This window comes from Chenopodium quinoa, unplaced genomic scaffold (assembly GCF_001683475.1).
Source record: "Chenopodium quinoa cultivar QQ74 unplaced genomic scaffold, ASM168347v1, whole genome shotgun sequence".
Classification (NCBI taxonomy): Eukaryota; Viridiplantae; Streptophyta; class Magnoliopsida; order Caryophyllales; family Amaranthaceae; genus Chenopodium; species Chenopodium quinoa.
The window spans coordinates 914,166-937,334 of NW_018744290.1; the positions used below are offsets into that span (position 1 = coordinate 914,166).

The 23,169-nt window shown below is 36.3% G+C and overlaps 2 protein-coding genes across 2 annotated transcripts; both read left to right on the forward strand.

The window, feature by feature from the left end:
- The first annotated feature begins 5,753 nt into the window (after window positions 1–5,753).
- On the forward strand, window positions 5,754–11,502 carry LOC110695114 (NKAP-like protein). Its single transcript, XM_021872330.1, has 2 exons — window positions 5,754–7,827; window positions 10,864–11,502. Exon 1 carries the CDS (start codon window positions 6,276–6,278, stop codon window positions 7,815–7,817), a length of 1,542 nt encoding a protein of 513 aa, XP_021728022.1. The 5' UTR covers window positions 5,754–6,275; the 3' UTR covers window positions 7,818–7,827; window positions 10,864–11,502.
- A 190-nt stretch (window positions 11,503–11,692) lies between these two features.
- LOC110695113 (cytochrome P450 97B2, chloroplastic-like) lies at window positions 11,693–21,816 on the forward strand. The gene is given in 15 exon segments (XM_021872328.1): window positions 11,693–12,466; window positions 13,355–13,532; window positions 14,088–14,195; window positions 15,258–15,342; window positions 16,757–16,989; window positions 18,758–18,817; window positions 18,820–18,939; window positions 19,266–19,313; window positions 19,434–19,493; window positions 19,781–19,867; window positions 19,985–20,073; window positions 20,229–20,320; window positions 20,657–20,718; window positions 21,161–21,310; window positions 21,395–21,816. Coding segments are annotated over 15 exon segments (1,746 nt in total). The 5' UTR covers window positions 11,693–12,317; the 3' UTR covers window positions 21,620–21,816.
- Window positions 21,817–23,169: the final 1,353 nt, after the last annotated feature.

Genomic DNA, 23,169 nt, shown 5'->3' on the forward strand with positions numbered 1-23,169 from the left:
GAAAAAAAAAAAATAAAATAAAATAAAAAGCCCCACCCCACCCCCACCACCAGCCCACCCCCTGCCCCCCTACCCTCAACCTCAGACCACCACCCACAATACCCCCACCACCAGCCCACCCCCTACCCCCTTACCCCTACCCAGCCCCACCACCACCAGCCCACCCCAGCCCACCACCAGCCCCCTACCCTCCTAACTTACCTAGATCCCCACCCCCCACCCACACCCAAACCACCCCTCCTGTCCAGACCACCCACACCCAGCCCTACCCTCACGCACACCCACCCACACCCAGCCCCACCCTCACGCACTCCCTGCCAGCCCCAACACTCCCACCACTACAACTGTTCACCAAAAAAAAATCGAAAACAAAATATGCAGTAAACCCGTAGAAAATCGAAAAAAATACGAAATTTAAAGCAAAAAAATCAAAAAATACAACACAAACCAGTATATTTGCTAATTTAATTAGAATTTCATAAAAAAATTAAAAAAAACGATAATTATACATTAATAATTACAGAAAATATAATTAACATTACAAATACATAAAAAACTAAGTAGATCTACAATCTAACATAAATTAAAACTAGATCTATAAATTAAATGCCTTGAGAGTGGATGACGATGGTTGTAATGTCGATGTTGTTGGTTGACGGTGGTTGACGGTTGTTGGTTGAGTCGTTGTTGTTGGTTGAAGACTTGAAGCCAACCGGAAAATGAAAAACAAAAATGAAAAATACAGAGAAAGAAATGAGGAAAGAGAAGAGAGAGAAAGAGGAGAGGAGAAAGTGAAATCAGGAAACGAGGAAAGAGGAAGGAGGAAAGAGAAAGGAGGAAAGGAGGAGGAAAGAGAAATGAGGAGAGGCGCACTAGAGGGAGAAAGGAGGAGGAAAGAGAAATGAGGAAAGATAAAGAAGGAGAGGCGCACTAGAGGAAAAATCCGGATTTTAGGGTTTTTTTTGTTTTTTTTTTAAATTATAAATGTTTGGTTTTTTTTTAATTAATCACAACTTCCGACGGTTTCCCTCGGAAATCACAAGTTCCGACTGAAAATTCCGTCGGAACCTGTGATTTCCGAGGGAAATAATTCCGTCGAAACCCACTCCGAGGGAATATTCTGTCGTAACACATATATTCCGAGGGAAGACCAATTCGTCGGAACGATTACGACGGAATATTCCGTCGGTAGGGAACCTTTCCAACGAATTATTCCTACAAAGTCAATTTCCCTCGGAAATTTTGAATTTTCCGAGGGAATTAAATTCCGTCGGAAGCTATCCCTCGGAAATAAGCCTATTTCTAGTAGTGCTCGTCTTTGGTTGTGCTATAAATTTTAGCATGAGGAAGAGCGAGAGGAGTGTAAGGATCGTACCTCCCTACATAGGGGGTCCTATCTTTCTTCGGCTCAGGTGCCGAGGACGGTTCTGAGGCTTTCGCCTTCCCTTTCCTCGGCCCTTGGCCTTCGATCACCTGTCCTTTTGCTTTCCCAGCCCGGATTGGGACTGGGATTTTGTCTTGTTCCACTCTTCGGCTCGGATGTATTTATCCGAGGCGTCCAAAGCTTCCTCCAAGGTCTGCGGGGGATGCATGACCATGAAGTCAAGGAACTTGCCAGCTTGTAAGCCATTCCGCAGTGCAAATACGGCTAGGCCCTGATCCAAAATTGTGATTCTGGATGACTCGTTGCTGAAGCGAGTCAGATAGTCTCGGAGGCTTTCATCCTCCGCTTGCTGCAGACCCATCAGTTCTGCAGTCGTTCTCTCTCGACGATTTGCCGTAGAAAACTTGCTCTTGAATTTGTTGGAAAGATCTTTCCAACCGGTTATAGAGTCTTCTTTCACCCCCTTGGTGATCCATGCTTGTGCAACACCTTTAAGGGTCGTTGGAAAATACTTACACCAAGTAGCCTCAGACCTGGGGTTAAGGTACATGTGCCCCTCGTAAGAGGCAATGTGGTCCTTCGGGTTCGAAGTACCGTTGTAAGTGATGTGCGTCGGGATTTTCACCGTCAGCACATGCCCTTCCAATATCCAACTTTGGAAGGGCGAGCTGGTAAGGACCATAACGGCCTTCCCCTTTCGTCTAACCGTTGGGACCTCGCTTCTCCCTCTTAGAGAGGTGGAAGTGGTTTTTGTCCTCGGCTGAAACGATTCGGGGTAGGGCTCGGTTTCCTCCAGGTAAGTGAGGCGACTATGCACGCTCACCTCCCTTGAACCTAAACGTTCGTGAACGTTTAGGCGAGCAGGCTCTTGCCACGCAGAGGTGGAATTGCTGCTTTTGTAGCTCTTGGAGTCCCAGGTTTTGGAACTGTCAAAGAAATGGGGGTTCCTTTTTCGTTCCCGCTTGGTCCTCCATGTTTCCTCCTCATACTTGTCCCCAAGCTCCTTGAAGGAAGGAGCCCGTCCACTGTCCTCTTGACCAGTCCTCCTTCTTAGGTTTCTTAGCGGAAGAGGTGAGGGGTCACGAGGTGGTGGAACGTTGCCTGCTTGGGCCTTCAAGAAGTCCATGCAGACCGCTACGGCTTTCGCCACTTCCTCCGTAGAGGGCCCAGTTTGAGGGGTTGTTCTCGGCTGAGACTGAGAATGTGAGCTTCGCGGAGGAGGACTCCTCGTATTTGATTGATTTGGCCGAGACGAACTTGTCGGCTGGCGAGTATGATGGGACGGTGACTTCTCCGAGGCTTCCCTTTCCTGAGAAGAGGGAGCTTTTGAAGAAGGAGAAAAAGGTTCCGGTGATGATGGAATCGGTTGATTCACTCTCACCGTAATGTGGTCTCTCCTCGAAGAGGAATGACCATTCTTCTTAGCACTCTTGGCGCTTTTACCGCTCTTAGTCATGTTTCTACTAAGATGGGTTGGATTTTTTTGGCTTAATTTTTTGTATCTTCCCCACATACGGCACCAAATTGTTTCGGATGAAAATGATAAGACCTTTAGCAGGCCCTTTTCAAGGAAGAAGACTGATCTCAGTCCAAGTAGTGACTGGGGCGAGGATTTCCTGCATAGCAAGCACACGTAAACTAGCCTCGGGGGTGATTGCCGAGGAAGGCCTCTCCGATGCTAAAGTCAGTTCAGTGTATTGAGAGTAAATGCTATGCAAGAGGATTAATTGCTTGAGGTTGATTGTAAATGAATAATAAATGAGAAAATTGATGGGTTTTATACCTTTGCTTAATAGAGTAGGATTGGGCCCTTGAAGTCAGATGGACTTGCTATGCTGACTAGACTTGATTGACTTTAGCATGCTTTGGAGAGTTGAACCTTGGTTTTGGGCTTTTGTAATTAAATCATTTGGGTCGGCCCAATTAGGTCTGAATTGAACCCAAACAAATTCTACTCGTACCGTACGTGATCAAGTAGAAATAGATCAACTTTCCATTATAGCGTGAAGTAAGGTCAAGCTTCAATTTTAATATTCCATTATTCAGTCATAATTCAATTGTAAAGTTATCATTTCAATTGTAAAGTTATCATTTTAAGATAATGACTTTGAATACTGCTTCAATATGACCGAAATACCTACATAACGTGCAAATTAAACATGTTTGATTAATTGAAACAGTCAAATATAATAGGAATGAAAATATTTTTTTTAAAAAAGCAGTAAACACCTTTGCTTTTATTTCTTCTTTCTTTTATTTTTTTTGAAAGAATTTCTTCTTTCTTTTACTTTATGATTGTATATATCTATCGACTATCATGTCTAATATTTTCCGTCTCTCAATTAATTATCACATTCTCCTAATCTTTATAAGGGTACACATTTAAGGTACCTACCTCTACCACACTTTCTTACTATGTTAAATATACGAAATATAATTGTTTTCTCTTTTAGAAAATGCGATTAATTAGTTATTCTAGACACCTCTATACAAGCCTATTATTTCCGGGTGAATAGATTACTTTATAGATTCCCATAAAAAAGAGGAAAATAAAAATTGAGTGATAGTGAGAGAATTGAACAAAAATTGACCAGACTCTTACTATTGCATTATTCCAAACTTTCCAATCTTCCATATTTAGCTATATAATATATAATGTGACAATATATATTTTATAAAGTATGGTTGATATAATTTGTTGGGTTATCTTTGTAGAATTGAACTTTCTGATGTCCAAAGCACGTGATAATTTGTCAGCATTGAAATATGAGTGAAAGTGATTTATTTTGAGTGAGATTTGGGATGGAAATAGGGGTTGAATGTAAATCTAATGGCCTAAATTTATGGGGACCATTTTTAATTCATCATGAAAGTTAGAATTTGACTTCTCAAACTTATCGATCTCATGATATTACTTTCATATTTTCACACTTTTATTTGTGTTTATTTATAACTCCATGAGTTTTGTATTAATATTCTAAATTAATCTTGGTTTTATTATTCTTTCATGATTACTTAATTTGAAAGTTAATCATTTGTTACTTTTGTGAGTTAATTACTATTATTATTTTTAAAAAAAGTTATTTAAAGTGGTAGATTGATTAATTAAGATGTAAAACACACACACACAAATAAACCTACAATTTAAACCTTTGAGATGTTGTTTGATTAGTTCATGAGCTAGATTGAAAACTTATATTAGAAGCATAATTATTCTAGGTGATATTTCCCTCACCCCTAAGGCTATCACTTTTCAAGATTAATATGCTTTTATTAGTTGTATGCATCACGTAATTAATTAACTAGTTAAATGATAATTATGTATGTATGTCGGATTGCATGGTTAACAAAAAAACAAATATGGTTTGCCAATTCAACTTATTTTAATATGTTCTTAAAAAAAAACCCCTTATTTTAATATATTTCATATAAAATAAATCTGGAAAAAAATTACACGTAAATCCATCAAAATAAGAAAGTTTTTTAAGGAAAAAAAAATAAAATTCAAATAAAATAAATTTGGACAAGATAGATTCAAATATGCTTAATAAGTATAGATAAAAGAAAAAAAAAAATAAAATAAAATAAAAATAAAAATAAAAAAGTAGTTAAACTAACCACATCCTTTAAGGAGCAAGAGTGTTTCTTTCTTTGTATGTTGTTTGGAGTAATGGCTTGGATTTTGACGGGCAGACAAGCGAGAGTGCGAGACAACAAATATTTGCTTGCATTGATTGTACATAAAATATATTTCTGGGCTCCAACCATCATTTTAAGTTTTTGGTTGAGTTGGTCATTTAACATGGTATTATAGCCAACGTGTCACAAAGGTCACGGGTTTGAATCTCATCCACCCCTCATTTTCAAGTGGAATATTAAGCGCTGGGTATGAGGAGGACCCATGCTGCATCCACACTCTTGGGCCTCAACCATCAGCTTAAGTTTTTGGTTGAGTTAGTCCTTTAACATGCATAATCAAGCATACTTTATTGGTAGAGATGGCGGGGAATTCAACTTGTAACTTTAAGGTAACAAGTGCAACTCTCACCATCTACATTTGCTTCTCTACTTTTCAAGCATTATTGACCTAGCTAGATTGGCTAGTCTACGAGAGGTGTTGATTTAAAAGTATTTAAAATTACTTCTCTTTACCCCACATATACACACACCCAAATCCTTTTTTTTTATTAGGATATTATAGTATTCATGGTTAAATAAATTGCAAATTTAATCAAGGTTGATGAAATATTTAATAAAGGTTGATGAGAGAAGGGATGATTTATATAATTTATTTGGTGTAGTATAACTTAGTACAAAAGAAATATAAAGATAAAACTATAAATTTAAGAAATACTAATGAATTTGAAACATCCTAAATGACAAGTCAAACCAAATCCGACAGTTTGTCATCTGATTTGTTTCTCGATAAACATAATTGAATTCAACCTATCAAAACAATTTAACAATTGATGGTTGTCCTCCATTAAAAAAATAAATAAATAAATAAATAAATCCACATAGTTTAGTAGCACTAGCAGCCTTTGAGAATGCTTCATAATTTCGAAGTTGCCATCTTCAATTTGAAAGGAATCACCCATTATTCACATAGTAGCATACTAGCATAGACGATACTTCAACTTCCTCCAAACAAATAAAAAAAAAAAAAAAAAAAAAAAAAAACATATTCGAATAAAACTATCTAATACAATTAGACCCGATCCAGGATGTACAACCGGGGTGGACTTTACTTCCTTACTGGACTCGGCCTAATACAACATGTCCAACAATTTCGGCCCAAAACAAAACAAAAGAGCTCTGTAATTCCGTATTCATATTTCTCTCTCCTCCCTTCAATTCGCAATCAATCAGATTTCCCCCAAAAATTGAAAAAATGGGTCGACCTTCATCTGTAATCGAAATTCCGGAGCCCCGAAACCGCCGCTATTCGCCGGATTCCGACGATTCCAGAGAGCGTTACCGTCGCCGGAGAAGTCGCAGCCCTGTTTTCCGGCGTAGCCGAAGTCCTATCCGCCGTAGAAGCCGCAGTCCTGTACCCCGGAGAAGCAGAAGCCCTGTTTTCCGGCGAAGCCATAGTCCTGTTTACCGGAGAAGCCGTAGTCCTGTTCGCCGGAGAATCCGGAGTCCTGTGCTCCGGCGAAGTCCGGAGTATCGGGAATATAGGAGGGAGGATTACAGGAGAGAGAATAATGGTAGGGTTCCGGAAGAGGAATCGGATGAGGAATTGCGAGGGTTGAGTAAGGAGGAGTATCGGAGGTTGAAGAGGCAGAAATTGAGGAAATCGTTGAGGAATTTCTTCTGGAAGGTTACGCCTAGTCCTCCTCCCAATGAAAACGATGCGTTTTACGATCGCGAGGAGGAGGTTGAAGAGGAGAGAGAAAATGGTGATGTTGATGGTGGTTTGCAGAGAGAGAAGAGGAATTCTAGGTCTGCAAGTTCGGGTTCGGGCTCCGAATCGAGGAGTTCGAGTTCTGAATCGGAGGAATCGGATAGGGAGAGGAGGAGGAGGAGGAAGAGAGGGAAAGGGGTGAGTGAAGGTAAGAGGAAGAGGAAGGGTTCGAGTTCGAGGCGAAAGAGGAGTTGGAAATCTGATGATTCTGATAGTGATTCTGGTAGGGAAGAGAGTGAGGATGATTATTCAAGCAGTGAAGATGAGGGTAGGAAGGGAAGAAGGCGGAAATCGAAGTCGAAATCGAGGAGTAGTAGGAGGAAGAGGGGAAGGAGTAGCAAGAGGAGGAGGAGAGAGAGTGATTCTGAGAGTGAGAGTGAGAGTGAAAGTGGAGGCGAGGAGAGTGATGGAGGGAAGGCGAAATCGAAGAGGGGTAGCAAGAAGAAGAGGGGCACTAAGAAGAAGAGTGATGAGGGTAGTGGCAGTAGTGAATCAGAGAAAGAGGAGAAGATTGCATTGGATGATTCAAATTTGAATGAATCAAATCCTGAGGCATTGATGTTGAAAGAAATGTTAGAGTCGAAGAAGGCGGCGGCTTTGGTTAATGAGCCACCGGTGGGGCCACAGCCATTGCCGAAAGCTGAAGGGCATATTAGTTATGGAGGTGCACTTAGGCCTGGCGAAGGTGATGCCATTGCACAGTATGTTCAACAAGGGAAGCGTATCCCACGTCGTGGAGAAGTGGGGCTTTCGGCTGATGAGATATCGAAATTTGAGACACTTGGGTATGTGATGAGTGGTAGTAGACATCAAAGGATGAATGCCATCCGTATTAGGAAAGAAAACCAGGTTTATAGTGCAGAGGATAAGCGGGCTTTGGCTATGTTTAACTATGAAGAGAAGGCTAAACGTGAGTCTAAGGTTATGACTGATTTGAAGAGGCTTGTACAACGTACCATTGGCGAAGAAGTTGATCCTAACCATGATCCCTTTGGTCCCAAGGATGGCGAGGATGCTGAACCGTAATCTATGTGCTGTATGTTCCCTTGATTTCCATTGAAAGATTAGATTAAAGCTGTTGGTGATTTGCTTACTTGTAATTTGCTTTCCTTTTTAATTAGACCTTGATATTGGTTTCTATTGGACCTTGATTTTGCTGTTTATATTCAACCTGTAGTTGATTATGTACTAATATGATGTGCTATTATAATTGTTGCTAGTAGCATTAAAATTTTGCAGGATGTTAAATTCATTAGATTTGCAGAATGGTTGGGTTTTGTTTAGCTTCTTTTGCTGGTTTCGCAAGTAGGGCATCAAATCTTGATAAATTGAATAGGCTTGTCTATTACATAGTAATTCCATCGTGCTTCATCCTAGTCTTCTGAATTACGTGCTAAACAAATTTTTTTCGGTGTTGGTCTTCTGTTATGGCTAGTATAGTTCTTTTTATTGTATACAAAGCACGTATTCTATCACTTGGTTAGGTCTACTGGTTTGTCTTCCTTATTTGTTGTACTATGGAGTCATTATGAGATCAAATGGTAGAGGTTGCTGCTATCGCGGATCTTTATAATTGTCATTATTTATTGTGGAGGGTGTCAAGGTCTTAGTGCTTTGAGATGTAGTTATGGGTACTTATTGACTTATTGAGTAGGGGAGGTGAGAATGTTATTTTTAAGAACGAGATGGTGAAATAATGGAATGTTTGGAAATCACCAAAACGTTATTGGGAGATTAGAGAAAGCACTGTCGATGGACAGCTGTTGTACTGCAATGGAAAATCCCTAGAAAAATTAGAGGAAGATTAGAAATTTAGTATCAAAGATGGAAGACAAATCAATGTCTTTCTAATTTCTAGTGAAGACAAGCATTCATTGTGTTTATTATTTTGAATTAAAAGAAAAGGTGAACTTCTGTCTTTAACCATGTCAGGGCTTATAGTTTGGATTTGATTAAGGTTCTCTTAGCTAGAGTTTAAGAGCATATTTGTGAATAATTCTGGAATGCCTGAAATTGAGGTGGATGATTTAATGAACACATTTGCCCAGGTTTTTGTGTTTGTGATACAGAGATCTGCTTCTTTATGATTAACCAGCTCTAGATTTATAAGGTATGGAGAAACTCCAAATCATTAATGTGTTTACCGGATAACACTGCCCCAAAAAACCCAAAACCATACCCCTTATAACACTAAGTCCTTAAATTCCCTAAAATGCTTTTGTGATATATTTAGGACTTTAGGATAGCCTAATAAGCTATTGTGTTCCTTACTACAGCTCTAGGCCCCCTCCCCCCTCTTTTTTCTTTGTTGGGGGGAGGGGGGTGGGTGGGCAATAGCACTTGTTTGCATCTCTTGCATATGACTCAATTGATCTACTGCGGCAACTTGTTATGTTTCTGTACCTTAGAGGTGTGCACTTTGCTGTCGGAGATTTTTCTTGAATTCTTGTCCCTCCTATTATGTGTTGCTCATTCTGTGTCAACTTTCAAAATTGTTTGAAGACATGTGATAGCTTAATCTCTTTATTGATGTCAATTATTTTAGGTGAGACAACACTAGACTGTAGCAAATTGTGATTTGTGAGCACAAGCTTGAAGCTTGTTAAGTTTGGACATGCATATTTAGGAATTTAGTACGGTGGGGTTAGAGTGTGAGAGAAAGTTAATGGTGAGGTCCACATCATAGGGGTTGAGTGTAAAATCTATCCATTTAAGTAAAGGAAGAATATTTGTAGACATCCTGAAAAGGAATACAAGAAGATTATATGTGGACACTTGGACGGGGAGGGAGTATTAAATTAGGCTGATGTGGGCTATATGTGTTTCAATGGTTGTGTATGACAGCAAATTGTGTTACATGATCAAAGTTTTCTGATCTCTATGTAACTCTTTATTCTAAAGTTTTCTCAAACCTTTATGTTTTTTTTTACTCCAACGTTTTAACCACCCCTTTAAAATTTTCTTGAATTTTATTCTTGGTTCTCTTTTAAAACTCCCTTAATTTTCCTTGGATGCTCTTTCTTTTGCTCATTTTACTCACCTTTTTTTCAAACTCTTTCAAATGATTAACTTGTTATGCCCCTTTTTTTATTTCATACGCTTCCTTATGACGTTCATGTTAGCCGACCTTAAATAATTTTGGGACTAAGGCTTTGTTGTTGTTGTTGTTGTTGTTGTTGTTGTTGTTGTTGTTGTTGTTGTTGTTGTTGTTGTTGTTGTTGTTGTATGTAACTCTTTATACCTTTCTCCTGTGGAACATGGTTTCATAGTCAGTAATAGGTGTGTGACCATGTGATGCAATTTTGCAAGATAAATTGCTTAAAATTTCTGAGAGGATAGACCACATATCTTCTTTTCCCGGTTTGGCTAAATGCAAGTGGCATCAGAAGTTGGACTGTACTAATTTCTGGTGGCATTTGAATACCATGAAATCATCCTCAGACGACATATGAGGCAACTTAGCTTGGAGATATAGTCTCTGTCTATAATTTTGTCTTATTGACTTCAAGGTAATAGTTGGATGCATTGTAGCATTTTAGGTTTAAACTTTTGTCGCATTCTATTGTTAAGTAGGCATCCTTGCAGCAAAGACGGTGATTTGGTGATCAATACTGTCTGATGTTGGTTATAGTTGGAAATTGTAGTTCCTAAGCATGTAGAACTCATCTTTTTGTGCCAATCTCATGCTGATTTGAATATCACTGGTCCATCTATTATACTAAATCCGAACTGTGCAAAGTCAATTTAATAATATGAGTGCTCCAAATTTACTTATTTTGTTGATGTATGTCAAAATCCTAAAAAGTTTCATCGTCAAATTTTTGTATTAAGTTTTCTAACTAATTAATGATGTGTAAGTTCTAGCATCATTTCTATTTCTGTTGTCTGTGATTGCTCTGGTACAGATAGTGCGTGCTCACCCTCCTGCATGTTATTAACCGACCTAGGGCTATAATATGTTCTGCTTGTATGTCTGAAATGCTTGCACTTTAGCTGTCAGTTTGAGGTTTTTTGTCCTCAGTATTTGTTGAACGTTCTATCTCAATCATTGATGTCTGCGATATTATTTCAGACTTGATGGCGGTACTTCAGTGTGGCAAGTTTTGAATGCAAGCTTGAAGCTATAGGAATGGCTGATAAGGTGGGCTGTAAGGGTTCTACTGCTTGTGCAAAAGCAAATTTTGTATGGATCAAAGTTTTCTGATCTACTGTGGAATTCTTAATTTCCAAGAAGTGGTTTTCATAGGCAGCAGTAGTCGTATCAAAATATAAATGATCCCAGATATTCAATATACTTGTAGATTGCATAATGGAAATCTCTTACCTGAATGGAAGCTTTTTGGCTTTTAAGCATCAGAAACTTGGATCTGCAGAATACATTTGGGCATTTGAAGTGCCAGGAAAATTTCTATGACGACTTATGAGGTGACTACATTAAGAGATATAGTCTCAGTCCAAATGATGAAGACTTGTGTCAACTTTTAGTTTAACACTTGCGATAATGGTTGGTTGAAATGTTGTTAAGGATGTATTTTGCTGCAAAGATGGTGATTCATACTTTGATGTCAGATGAATTACTCTGTAGCTTCTTGTCTTGTGTATGTATAATTTTTGAGTATCTTTGTGTTCCAATTTGCCTTTCATTTGGAAACTTGACTTATTAGTTAATTACAACTTTACAAGTATATGTTCAGGACATTTATATGTTAAATGTAAAAGAACATTGGCGATACACAGCTGGTAAATGAATGCTGCAATGCTGCTCTATGTGACCCAGAATGATTCTTCCTGCTGCTACCTCTTCTTATGGTTCATTGGTTCGAGTAGTATGTGGAAATACCCCTCTTCTGGTTCATATTCGAGGTGAGGTGCTTGTTGGGTAGGGCTGGTCACCAGAAGCGAGGGGGGTGTGCTGTAGGTGGCAATGAGCTTGACCAACTACCACCTAATATATGGCTCTTGTGAAACCTATTAAGGTTTTCATTCAATTTCTTGTTCAATTTAATTTTTATTATCTAATAAGATGGTTAGATTAAATTGTCACATTACGAATCCTGCATCTAGGTAGATTATTACATTCTTATAATAATATTATATTATAGTAAAACATTCAATATTAAATTAGCAAATCTATTTATCAAATTCAATTATAATCCATACCTTCTAACAATATTTTTATTAAAAAAAAATAAAATCATGGACAACACGTGGCATGACATCGTCCCTTAATTGTGGTTTACATAATCACATCTTCATAATTTCCCTCCATTTCCAACGGTTACTCCATAATCATGCTCAAAATCTTCTTTAATCAACAATTAAATAAGCATTTCACCGAATAATACACTGCCCACTTCCTTCCAAATTCTCCATTTAACACACCAAAATAAAAAATAAATAAAATAAAAACACTCACAAATACTCCAACAAAACTCACCATCTCAACAGAATTTCCACATCTTATTATTATTTTTATTTTTTGGGATTGGATTAATTTTATTTATTGTTTTGCGGGTGGAGTTGCTAATGGCTTCCACCACCGCCGTCGCCGTCTCCGCTGCCGGCGCCGGCGCCTCACTGCTGGATTTTAATTCCGATTTGTGTTCAAAGCTCAAACCTTTTCTCTCTCCTCTCACTTGTTCGCCTACTTCCACATACAAACGTCGTCGTTTCATGTACTTCTTCTCCTTTTTCTCTCTCCTCCTCCACCCTTTTAATATTGCTTTATTTATTTGGTTTACTTTTCGTTATGGGATTATTAAATTTTTACTACTTGGAATTTTGTTGTTGATAATTTATTTATTTTTATTTATTTTTTGATAGAATTAGATGTTTATATGCAAATTGTTTGATGATATTTGTTGTTTTGAATAGTTTGTAATCTTTGTTATGTTGATTGGTGTTATATGCAAGATTCATTTTATGCCGTAGATTAATTTTTTAGCTCATGCATAAGACCGTCGCTTTAGGTACATCTGGGTGTATAATGAATATGGAGTATGTTTAAATATGGAGTATGTTTACAAGAAGAAATCTATTTGATACCCTTCTCAATTTCCTGGAAACAGTGATTACTCTGACAAATTTTCCAAAAGAAGAGAAATTTTATTTCTCTAATATACCCTTTTATGGTATTTGTGTTATTTAATTCTACCATCACAAATATTAAGTGTGATATCTTAGAAATTCTCAGCCATATAAAGGAGAATTTAAAATGGCCAATATTAGCATATATTAGTGGTGTTGTGCTTGGATTGCATAGTGTAGTTATAATATTTTAGGACAGTCAGTTTTAAGCATTGCAAGAAAGTAAGTAGGTAATTGATTGATAATTGATTGAAATGCATCGAGTATACTGTATATGCGTTGTTGCCCTTGGATGTAAAGAGTTTTTTATATGATCATATCTTAAATAAGTGGCGAATAGGAAATGTGGTTTTGACCTGTATTATAAAGGGTTTCAAATCAAGAATGTAATTAGTTTTATTAATGTGCTTATCAGAACTTGGTACATATTTATGGGATTCTAGCAACTTTATAAGGGGACTCTGCTTGATATGTAGATGCCAATCCACTAGTACTGAAAAACCAAAGTCAAGGAACGTTTTGGATAATGCAAGCAACTTATTGACAAATTTCTTAAGTGGAGGAAACCTAGGGTCTATGCCAACAGCTGAAGGAGCAGTCTCAGATTTGTTCGGTCGGCCTCTCTTTTTTTCTCTGTATGATTGGTTCTTAGAGGTACTTCCCTCATTGCATTATGATATGTTTTGTTTCATGCATCTAATAATGTGTATATACTTTGCTACTTGGATTTGCAAAGAGTTTGTCTAAAAAAACTTAATCTGACTATGGTGTGATACCGCAATGATAAGAATGCATGTGGATTTTGTGCTCTGAAAATCCTTTGCTAGGACTTACATGAATTGAAGGAATAAACCAATTGATACTAGAAGCTTTATTAGGTTTGTAAGTGTTTTAATCTCCTTGAGGTTCTTAGTGGTAGTACATAGACTAAAGGGTAAGGTTGGTCGCATGGTACATGTGAACACATGATTTTAAATAAATGCTTGGCGCTGTAATTTGGTTGGCCACATGGTACATGTGAACACATGATTTTAAATAAATGCTTGGCGCTGTAATTTGGTTGGTCAGTGTGAGGGCTAATATGAAATATTGGTAAGGATCTTGTGATTGCTCGTTGAGATTGATTTTCATTTTGATTGTACAAATCTTTGTACTATTATACTTACTCTCTTATGCTCGTTTCTTCATGTGTGTTATTTAACCATGCAGCATGGATCTGTATATAAACTTGCTTTCGGACCAAAAGCCTTTGTCGTCGTGTCAGATCCTATTGTGGCAAGGCATATTCTTAGAGAGAATGCATTTTCTTATGACAAGGTAAATAAGGCTTCGTGTCCTTGACCCTTTAATATTTGCATTGTGTTCATGCAGCTAGGATTAGATTTGTTGCAAGAATGGGTTTGAGTCTTCTTAAGCAGATTGTAGAATGGATCTTAACTGTATGTCTTTTGACGTACAACTTCAAATATGTCTCTGTATAGGTGATCAAGCAACCCACATAAGAATGTGGTTTAGCAATTTGCTGCTTCCAGTTAACAACCTTGAATTATAGTTTGATTGCTTATTTAATGTGTTTCTCATCACCTTTCCTCTCAAAAATTCTTTGCTTATTGACCGTGTCTGGAACAAAGATGTATGCTAATTAATATACAGAATTACAACTCTGGAAGCAAGAATTGATATTGTAGAAAATTAGATTTTGGAATCATTACAGACATGATTTTGGAATCATTACAGACATGAGAAACTATAAAGGGAAGCAATCATGAAACAATTCTGAGCTTTACAGTTCTGTCTTATAACAAGAACTGAACACTTCAATGACTCAAACCAATTTGTCATTATCATTCTTGACTGAAACAGTTCTGGCAAAGTGTATAGTTCTTTGCCTTTGACATAAAGAAGAAAAATTTGTGAATGAAAAATATATACTCCTGAAGCAGGGTCATAAGAAAGTTAATAGCAGGAAATTCTGCATTCAGTTTCTTAATTTGGACATCCAAGATTAGCTTTGGTATGGTGGAGGAAGTGAAAATTATACTAAAATTTCAGTTTTGATCCAAGTCTACTAGTTTTGTTATCTACCACATGCTCTTGTAATTTGTATCTTTATACTTTATATATGAAGAGGTAAATTCTATCATTATAGAATGACCATTGAATTTATGAGGATGTCTATTTGTTTGCTTCTGTAGTTCACCTGAGATGGATGTATAACCACGCGCCTGATTTTTTTTTTTTCTTTTATTTCCTGCTTCTGGATTTGCTGTGATTGATATGAAACTTGAAAGAAGTTCCATTAGATTAGTGATAATAAAAGTATTTAACTCATTGACTTTGTCTTTCTGATTCCTTTGCTTTAACCCCAACTATCCATAGGGAGTTCTTGCTGAAATTCTTGAACCAATAATGGGTAAAGGATTAATACCTGCCGACCTTGATACTTGGAAGCAAAGAAGAAGAGGCAAGCATTCAACTTTTATCTCTCTTAATTTTCATCATCATATTACATTCAGGCCTTTGGGTCTTATGTGTTCCGTAGCATGATTAGCATCTATGGTTTGAATGGTAAATGTAGACCTTGGTTGATTTGTATAATTGTGTGGCAGTCATAGAAACTTCGTATAGATTCATATTAATCTTTCAGCAGCTATTGGTAATTGATACTGAGGTTTCATTTATGGCCTTGATAGCATAGGTAAACCTGCTCTGCTATTACCTTCATTAGTCTGGCAATGTAGAGTTTTAGACTTTTCATTACTGTTTAAGGTTTTCGGAATTTCAGGCCATGTGATATTGTGATTCTTGAAAAAAATTGCCTTGGCATTTAGGTATGTGCGTGTGTGGGCACTTTTAAGATAATCGTTTTGAATGGCATGTATGCAATTAAATATTTGGAGATTTCTCATGCGATAGAAATATTCTGCCACATACATAATAATAATAGGAGATCAATAGCCTCAGACTTGTATAGTTATTGATGCCTGTTTGCATAGTAATATTTTAATGGAAATGCAGCAATAGTATTGTAACACCCCTTTTAAGTGGGGCTGAATTGTCCATTTAACAAAAAGTTGAAAAAACTTTTTAGGGAACAAGAAGCGGCTATATTCATTTTATACTTAACTACCATGCCCAAGTGAGTAATGGTGTAGATAAAGGCACCATGTAATACCTTTGCCCGACTTTTATCTGCTGGAGTCACAATGAGTAGCTTGCTCGGTTTAAACTTATGTTCAGAAAAACATATTTTAATGACTTATAGTTGTTCTGCATCTTCTTTCCTTTTAAGTTTGTTTCATGTGCCATCAACTAGCATTATTAGCAAATTCAGTGCATAAGACTGCCTGATTTAGCTTTTAGTTGTTGTCTTAGGTTATTTACAAGAATTTAGGTGGTTTTGATATTATTGGCATATTTCTGAAACAAATTCTACATACCTCTTCATTTCATTTTTTTTTCCCATTGTGTTGAAAAATTGAATTAGTAAGTGACAGATAATATTGAATGTACAAATTTGGCTGAATGATCGAATAATATTAAATGAGGGATTAAGGCTTTGTTGTTGTTGTTGATTGAATAAATATGAAATGACAGGAGTAATTACACTTATAACAATTCTTAAAAGACACTTATGTTTTCAATTTTGAGTTCAGGATGGATGTTGACATGTAATATATATTTATGCAATTTGGATAAAAAAAATGTATACGAACTTTGTTCTTTGTGATTCAATGCATTCTCTTATCCTTATGACCTCTCTAATGAACTATAAGTGGAAAGATTGGGAAGAACCTCTGGTGGTCGTTTGTATAAGTATAGTACTACGTATAATTTTGTGATCGATCTCTTCAAAGTTTGCTTTTAACATTTTGCAGTCATTGCTCCTGGGTTTCATGCCTTATACCTGGAAGCCATGGTTAAGGTTTTCACTGACTGCTCTGAGAGAACAACATTGAAATTTGAAAAATTGCTTGAAGATGTACAAGCGCAGGATACAATTGAGCTGGATCTTGAAGCAGAATTTTCAAGTTTGGCACTTGATATTATTGGACTTGGTGTCTTCAACTATGACTTCGGTTCAATTTCCAAAGAGCCTCCAGTAATAAAGGTTTGTAATGCTTTTAATTGCTTTAGGCCCCGTTTGGTTTGATGTATAACACTTTCAATGAAAAATTGGTTTTCATGGAAAACATATTTTCAAGGAAATCTACAATTGCAAATTAGTTTTCCTTTGTTTGATTCCATCAAGAAATTTTTTAGAGAAATTAAAAATAGGGGTGGAAATGTGAAGATAGAGGAGAGGAAAGTAAAAAAGGAGGTAAGTAGAAGGGAAGGAAAATGTGGCTTCCCTTGTTTTATAAAGGAATTGTTTTCCACCATAAAGGATATAATTTTCCACCATTGGGAAAATTGTTCTCCACCACTTCACAAACCAAACGAAGGAAAATGAGAAAAAAAAATGGGAAAATCATTTACCATAAAAACATTTTGCATCAAACCAAACGGGGCCTTAATTGATAAAGCAGTCTTGGCTGCAACTGCATTGATGTTTATCTGAAACTAAGCTAAGAGGGTGTTTCATGTATGCTTGACATTGGTGTGGCATATGATATTGTCTCTTTGAATTATCTGTTGTGTTCTGGAGAGAAGACACAGTAAATTTGGTTCAGAGTCTCTACTGTGCCTGGTTAATCTTGGAAACTGGAGAATCTTTAAGTTTTTGTGGCTATCACTAGAGGTTCCAATATGATATCGACAGTTTAAAGGTTAAGTGGATGATTCCAACCACCTAAATGACCTCACGGGGTGTCGTAGGGTCCATGCAAAGAACCCTGACCACTTTTTTTTTTCCAAGTTTAAAAAGTCCAAAATTGTTCAAAACTGAAGGCTATTGTTTACACCTTAGGATCAATATTAGAGATTTTGGGACCCGGTGGGATTGTAAGGGATGCATATCGGGGTCATATAATATTGTTTGGATCCATATATGACCACTAGTTGGTCATATAAAGTCCCATGGTAGCCTTAATTTAATGAAGGGGGCATAAGTTGTAAACGGATAAATCGACAGTTTAAAGGAAAAATGGACTGTTGCAACCATCCAAATGAACTCCCGAGGTGTCTTGGGATCTATGGGAAGCACCCCGATTGGTTTCCTTTCCAGGCCTAAAGAAGTCAAAATATGTTATAACTTTAAGCAATCCACGCTTTCAAGTCATATAAGTTGGTTTGGAACCATAAGAGGCCTATCAATAAGTCTATAAAGTCCCAAAAATGAGTTTGGTTCAATTACGCGGCTATTTTAGGATTATGTTGCATTGGCAGTGAAAAGTTGCAAGAGATGGTTCTAATAATAATGTACATGGCCTCCCGGGGTTCTATTAAAATCTATGGAGTCCTTCATCTTCTTTGGTGCTGTTGATTATTCCCAAATTCATTACTTACCATAACATTCCATCATGATGTTGATTTAATATTATATCGTAACATTATTGGAATCGAAGCCTTCTAATCTCAAGATGGAAAGTATATAACTGCATGGTCAACATCCCTTTTATCTCAATAACATGAATATTATATACACATGTTATATAACTATAATATTGGAAGCCTTTTTATTATAGATACTAAATATTATATACGTATGTTATACTATAAATTGATTGATTTCAGATTGATTTCGATGATCAAATTTTGTTAATCTTAACCTCTTTTAAAATTGTAGAAACAATAAAGTTCGGCTATTCTCTCCCTATATTGATTCCGCTTTTCTCTCCCTATGTAGGTTATAATGATACGCGAAGAGAGAATAAATTTTCTTTTTGGATGTTTTGACTTCATGTGAACCAGACTGACTTTCAGCATGTTTACCCCAGGCAGTCTACGGGACACTTTTTGAAGCAGAGCATAGATCAACTTTCTACATTCCTTACTGGAAGTTTGAAAGTTTCCTCTTGCAAGTTGGATAGTACCAAGGCAGCGGAAGTTCCAATATGACCTAAAGGTCATCAATGACTGTCTTGATGGACTCATAAAAAATGCCAAAGAGACTAGACAGGTAAAAACGAAGCTGCAGATTAAAAGTGCTTTTTTGTCAAATCCTTAATTTCCTGGCTCTTCTATATTTTTTCCTTTTTTTTTTGTTTTTTTTTAATTTTTTTTTTTTAATTACTTTGATATAGAAGGTGAAATTTAATAATCCATCTAAAATTCTGCAAGAGAATGAAACACTTCTGCAGTTCTGCTTTGTGATGTAGGCTGTTTGGGATAAATGCTTCTGCTGTTTGCCTGCTTTAATGTAACCTGCAGTCAGGCATTATATATGATATCTGTGAATAAATTAAACATACTCACCCATGACATTGGGATTGTTTGGTGTGGCAGGAGACGGATGTTGAGAAACTGCAGCAAAGGGATTATTCAAATCTTAAGGTGGGTCGAATGGTGTAAGTTAGATTACACGAATTTTGTTTTCTTGTCGATTTAATGTGCTTTGAATTGTGAACTATATTTGTTCTCTACAAGATTTAAAATGAAAACTAAAATTGGCAGGATGCTAGTCTTTTGCGCTTCTTTGTTGACATGCGAGGTGCTGATGTTGATGATCGCCAGGTAATTTTAAAGCTTGATTATTTTTTGTTTCTTAATTTCTCAATTTTTAAAATTTGAATCAATCCAAGGCCCATGCATTTATGCAACCCAAGTTCATTTAGGTGGTTCACATTTCAAACAGGCATGTGACATGTATGTCTGTGCATTGAATGTGCTTTTTTTTTTTTTTAACTGCTGATAGCTTAGATTCAATATCATCTGTTATTCTTAGGATCCTACAAATATTTAGTTTTGGAAAGTAGGTTTGAGGAATCCTTCAGCATATGTTTGCTTTATCTGTTTGACAGCTTACGGATGACCTGATGACAATGCTAATCGCTGGACATGAAACTACAGCTGCTGTTCTTACTTGGTCTATTTTCCTTCTTTCTCAGGTATGATTAACCTATATAATCTTCCATAGGCAAAAAAAATTTGACACTGGATCCTAGTCTTGTTTTTGTCCCTTTTCTTTGCCATTGGTGCTGGTCTTAATTTTGCTTTTGGTGCAGAATCCTTCCAAAATGAAGAAGGCTCAAGCTGAAATAGATGCAGTATTAGGCAAGGGAAGAGTAACCTTTGACTCACTTAAAAAATTGGAGTATGTACCAAGTCACCCTCTTATACGCTTACGTCAATGATATTGCTATGGGATAAATAAGTGCTGAAGAAAAATAGGTTTCAATTGTGACATTAAAGTTGTCCCACCTGGGTAATTGGAAACTTGATGCAATTTACTGTGTTCTATGATATCAGGTACATTAGACTTATAGTTGTAGAATCTCTTCGGTTGTATCCTCAACCTCCTTTGCTCATCAGACGATATCTCAAACCAGATACATTACCAGGTACTTCTGTTAAGTGCTCATATGAAAAGTGAAGTAGCTAGCTCCCAAAATTTTACTTTCCCCAATTCGTGTCACTAATGAGATATAGGTTGTAGTGTCCAGTACATATTATGTATTATTAAATATACTAGTGAAGTATAATCTTCTAGCCACTACTCATAACATTACCTGCTACTGATAATCACACTTAGTAAAAGCATGTAATTTACCCTGCTATGGGAATGTGGCTTACATGATTATCGCCCCAGGACCTAGAGTATCTCTTTGAAAAGAAGCTAAGAAAGGCCTCATATTTATCGAATTTGGCTGTACTGAAATCAATTTCTGATTGTGCAGGAGGCTACAAGGGTCAAAAAGATGGATACAAGATTCCCATTGGGACTGATATCTTTATTTCTGTGAGTGGGTCAACTTATCCTCATAATATATGTGAAATATGAAATGTCTTTACATGGAAGTTTCCGTAGCTTAAAACCTTTTGAAGTCTCCATAGCTGGTATGAAGTCAATCGTTACTAGTCAATCATATGCTATAATGGCTAGTCCTCTACAAATGTAGGTTAGGCTTTACCCACATCAATACTTCTTTACCTGATCATATTAGTGGCTGCCCGTCTTTAGCACAGCAGACTTTTACTCCCTTCGTCAAGGGTTACGTAACTTACATATACTACTTAGATGTCTCACAAAGTACCTGCCCAAATTTTCTCAGTACCTTTCACTCTCTATCTCTACTCCATTTCTCAATGAAACTTTACTAGTAAAATATGTTAAGGGACCTGATGAATTTAAACTTAACCTAAAGATATTAACCACATATGCATAAAAACTTTCCGTGTAGGTATATAATCTTCATAGATCTCCATATTTCTGGGATAAACCTGATGAATTTGAACCAGAGAGATTTTTAGTCCAGAGAAAAAGTGAGGATATAGAAGGATGGAATGGCTTTGATCCATCTCGGAGTCCTGGAGCTCTGTATCCTAATGAGGTAACTTGATGTTGCTGGATCGTCAAATCCATTCATTTTTCTCTAGAGCATCACTAATTAATCGTTTGCACTTGCAAATATTAGATTGTAGCAGATTTTGCGTTCTTGCCTTTTGGTGGTGGACCGAGAAAGTGTGTGGGAGACCAGTTTGCTCTAATGGAATCTACAATTGCTTTGGCCGTGTTGCTTCAGAAGTTTGATGTTGAATTGAAAGGTTCGCCAGATGCAGTGGAACTTGTGACAGGGGCAACAATTCACACCAAGAATGGACTTTGGTGCAAACTGAGAAAGAGAGCTAATGTACAATAAATTTCGAGTAACGGCTCAAATAATGCAACTTGCACCTTCTAGTGAGACATTTTGTAAAAATAGTGTACATCATAGTCTTGCTATTTACTATCATAAGTTCATGGATTTTGTTGCTGGAAATCGAAAATGAAATAGCATACTGGCCTGCTATAGTGTGTTCATCTTATAAATCGCAACATTCCAGCACTTTCAGATCATGGCACTACCTTCATTAGTATACATGCGTACATGCTCTTCTAGCTTATGACAACATGGATTCATGTCAATAACACCCCCACACGGTAAAATATGGTATAATACAGCCTATATAGGAAGATATTTTACTATCCAACACAATGCCTTGTAATTATTACTCTCTCCGTTTCATAATGTTATTCTCATTTACGTATATTGATATAAATATTTGATCGCAAATATCTCTAATCCCACACTACCAAAATTTATATTAGATATCAATAATGTATTCATTGAGAAGAATAAAAATAAATTATATTTGACTATGTTTGTTCTTATATATAGAGAGAAATTTAGAAGATTCTCTCTAATTTTTAATATTCAAAAGATTTTAAATAGGACTAATATTATGAAACGGAGGTAGTATTATAGAAGAAGCAATATCCAAATCAAAATTCATAGAACAAAGTTGTTTACGAGTTAATTTGTAACAGTTTGCACAATAGAACTATTTATCAAATGAGCAGCGTAATAATTCATCACAATACATAAAAGAATTCATGTGATAAGAAGAGAGTTAGAATGAATCATTGTTCAAATAAAGTATGTTGCATTTCACAAATAAAATATTAAAATATTTTATACCTTACCCATATAATTAATAAATTTTGAGAAACAGTTAATAGTTAAAATAAAATAATAATAAAACGGAAAAAGACTAGATTATATAATGTTTATAGCTTTATCAACCAGGGTGGAGATACAATCAAATAATTTTCTTTGATAAAACGAGTTCCATAACTAAACATTTCAAAAATAAACTTTCCGTGAATAAACCTTTTAAAATAGAAATTTTAACATTTCTAATAGCACATTTTTCATAAATTTTCTAAAAAAATATAATACATTAGCTTGAAAATCAAGTAATCTCATAATATACCAAGCAAGATTTTTCATCCGTTGGGGCTTACTATTGGAGTGTCGCTAATGGGTCTGGTCCAAAGGTTACGGAAATACACATAAAATTTCTGTAATTTTTTTTTTTGTAAATCCGTTAATTTCAGCTAGTATGAAATTGGTATATCTTGATTCTATGCATATGTTGAATTAGAAATCGAACGCATTTTTTAAATTTTGAATGTGGAAATGTGATAGTCACAAAATACTCTCTCATACCAGTAAATTTAACCCTTTGAAACTACACAGAGTGACTTTATTCCCTTTGCTATCTTGACCTATTCTTTGGTATACTGTACGTCATCCACTTATTCTTATTCTACCAACTATCAGTGACGAATCAAACTTTTTTTTACAAAGTAGGTACAAACTAAAAAAAAGTACATTTAGAGTGGAGAGATAGGAAGGAAAATAAAATA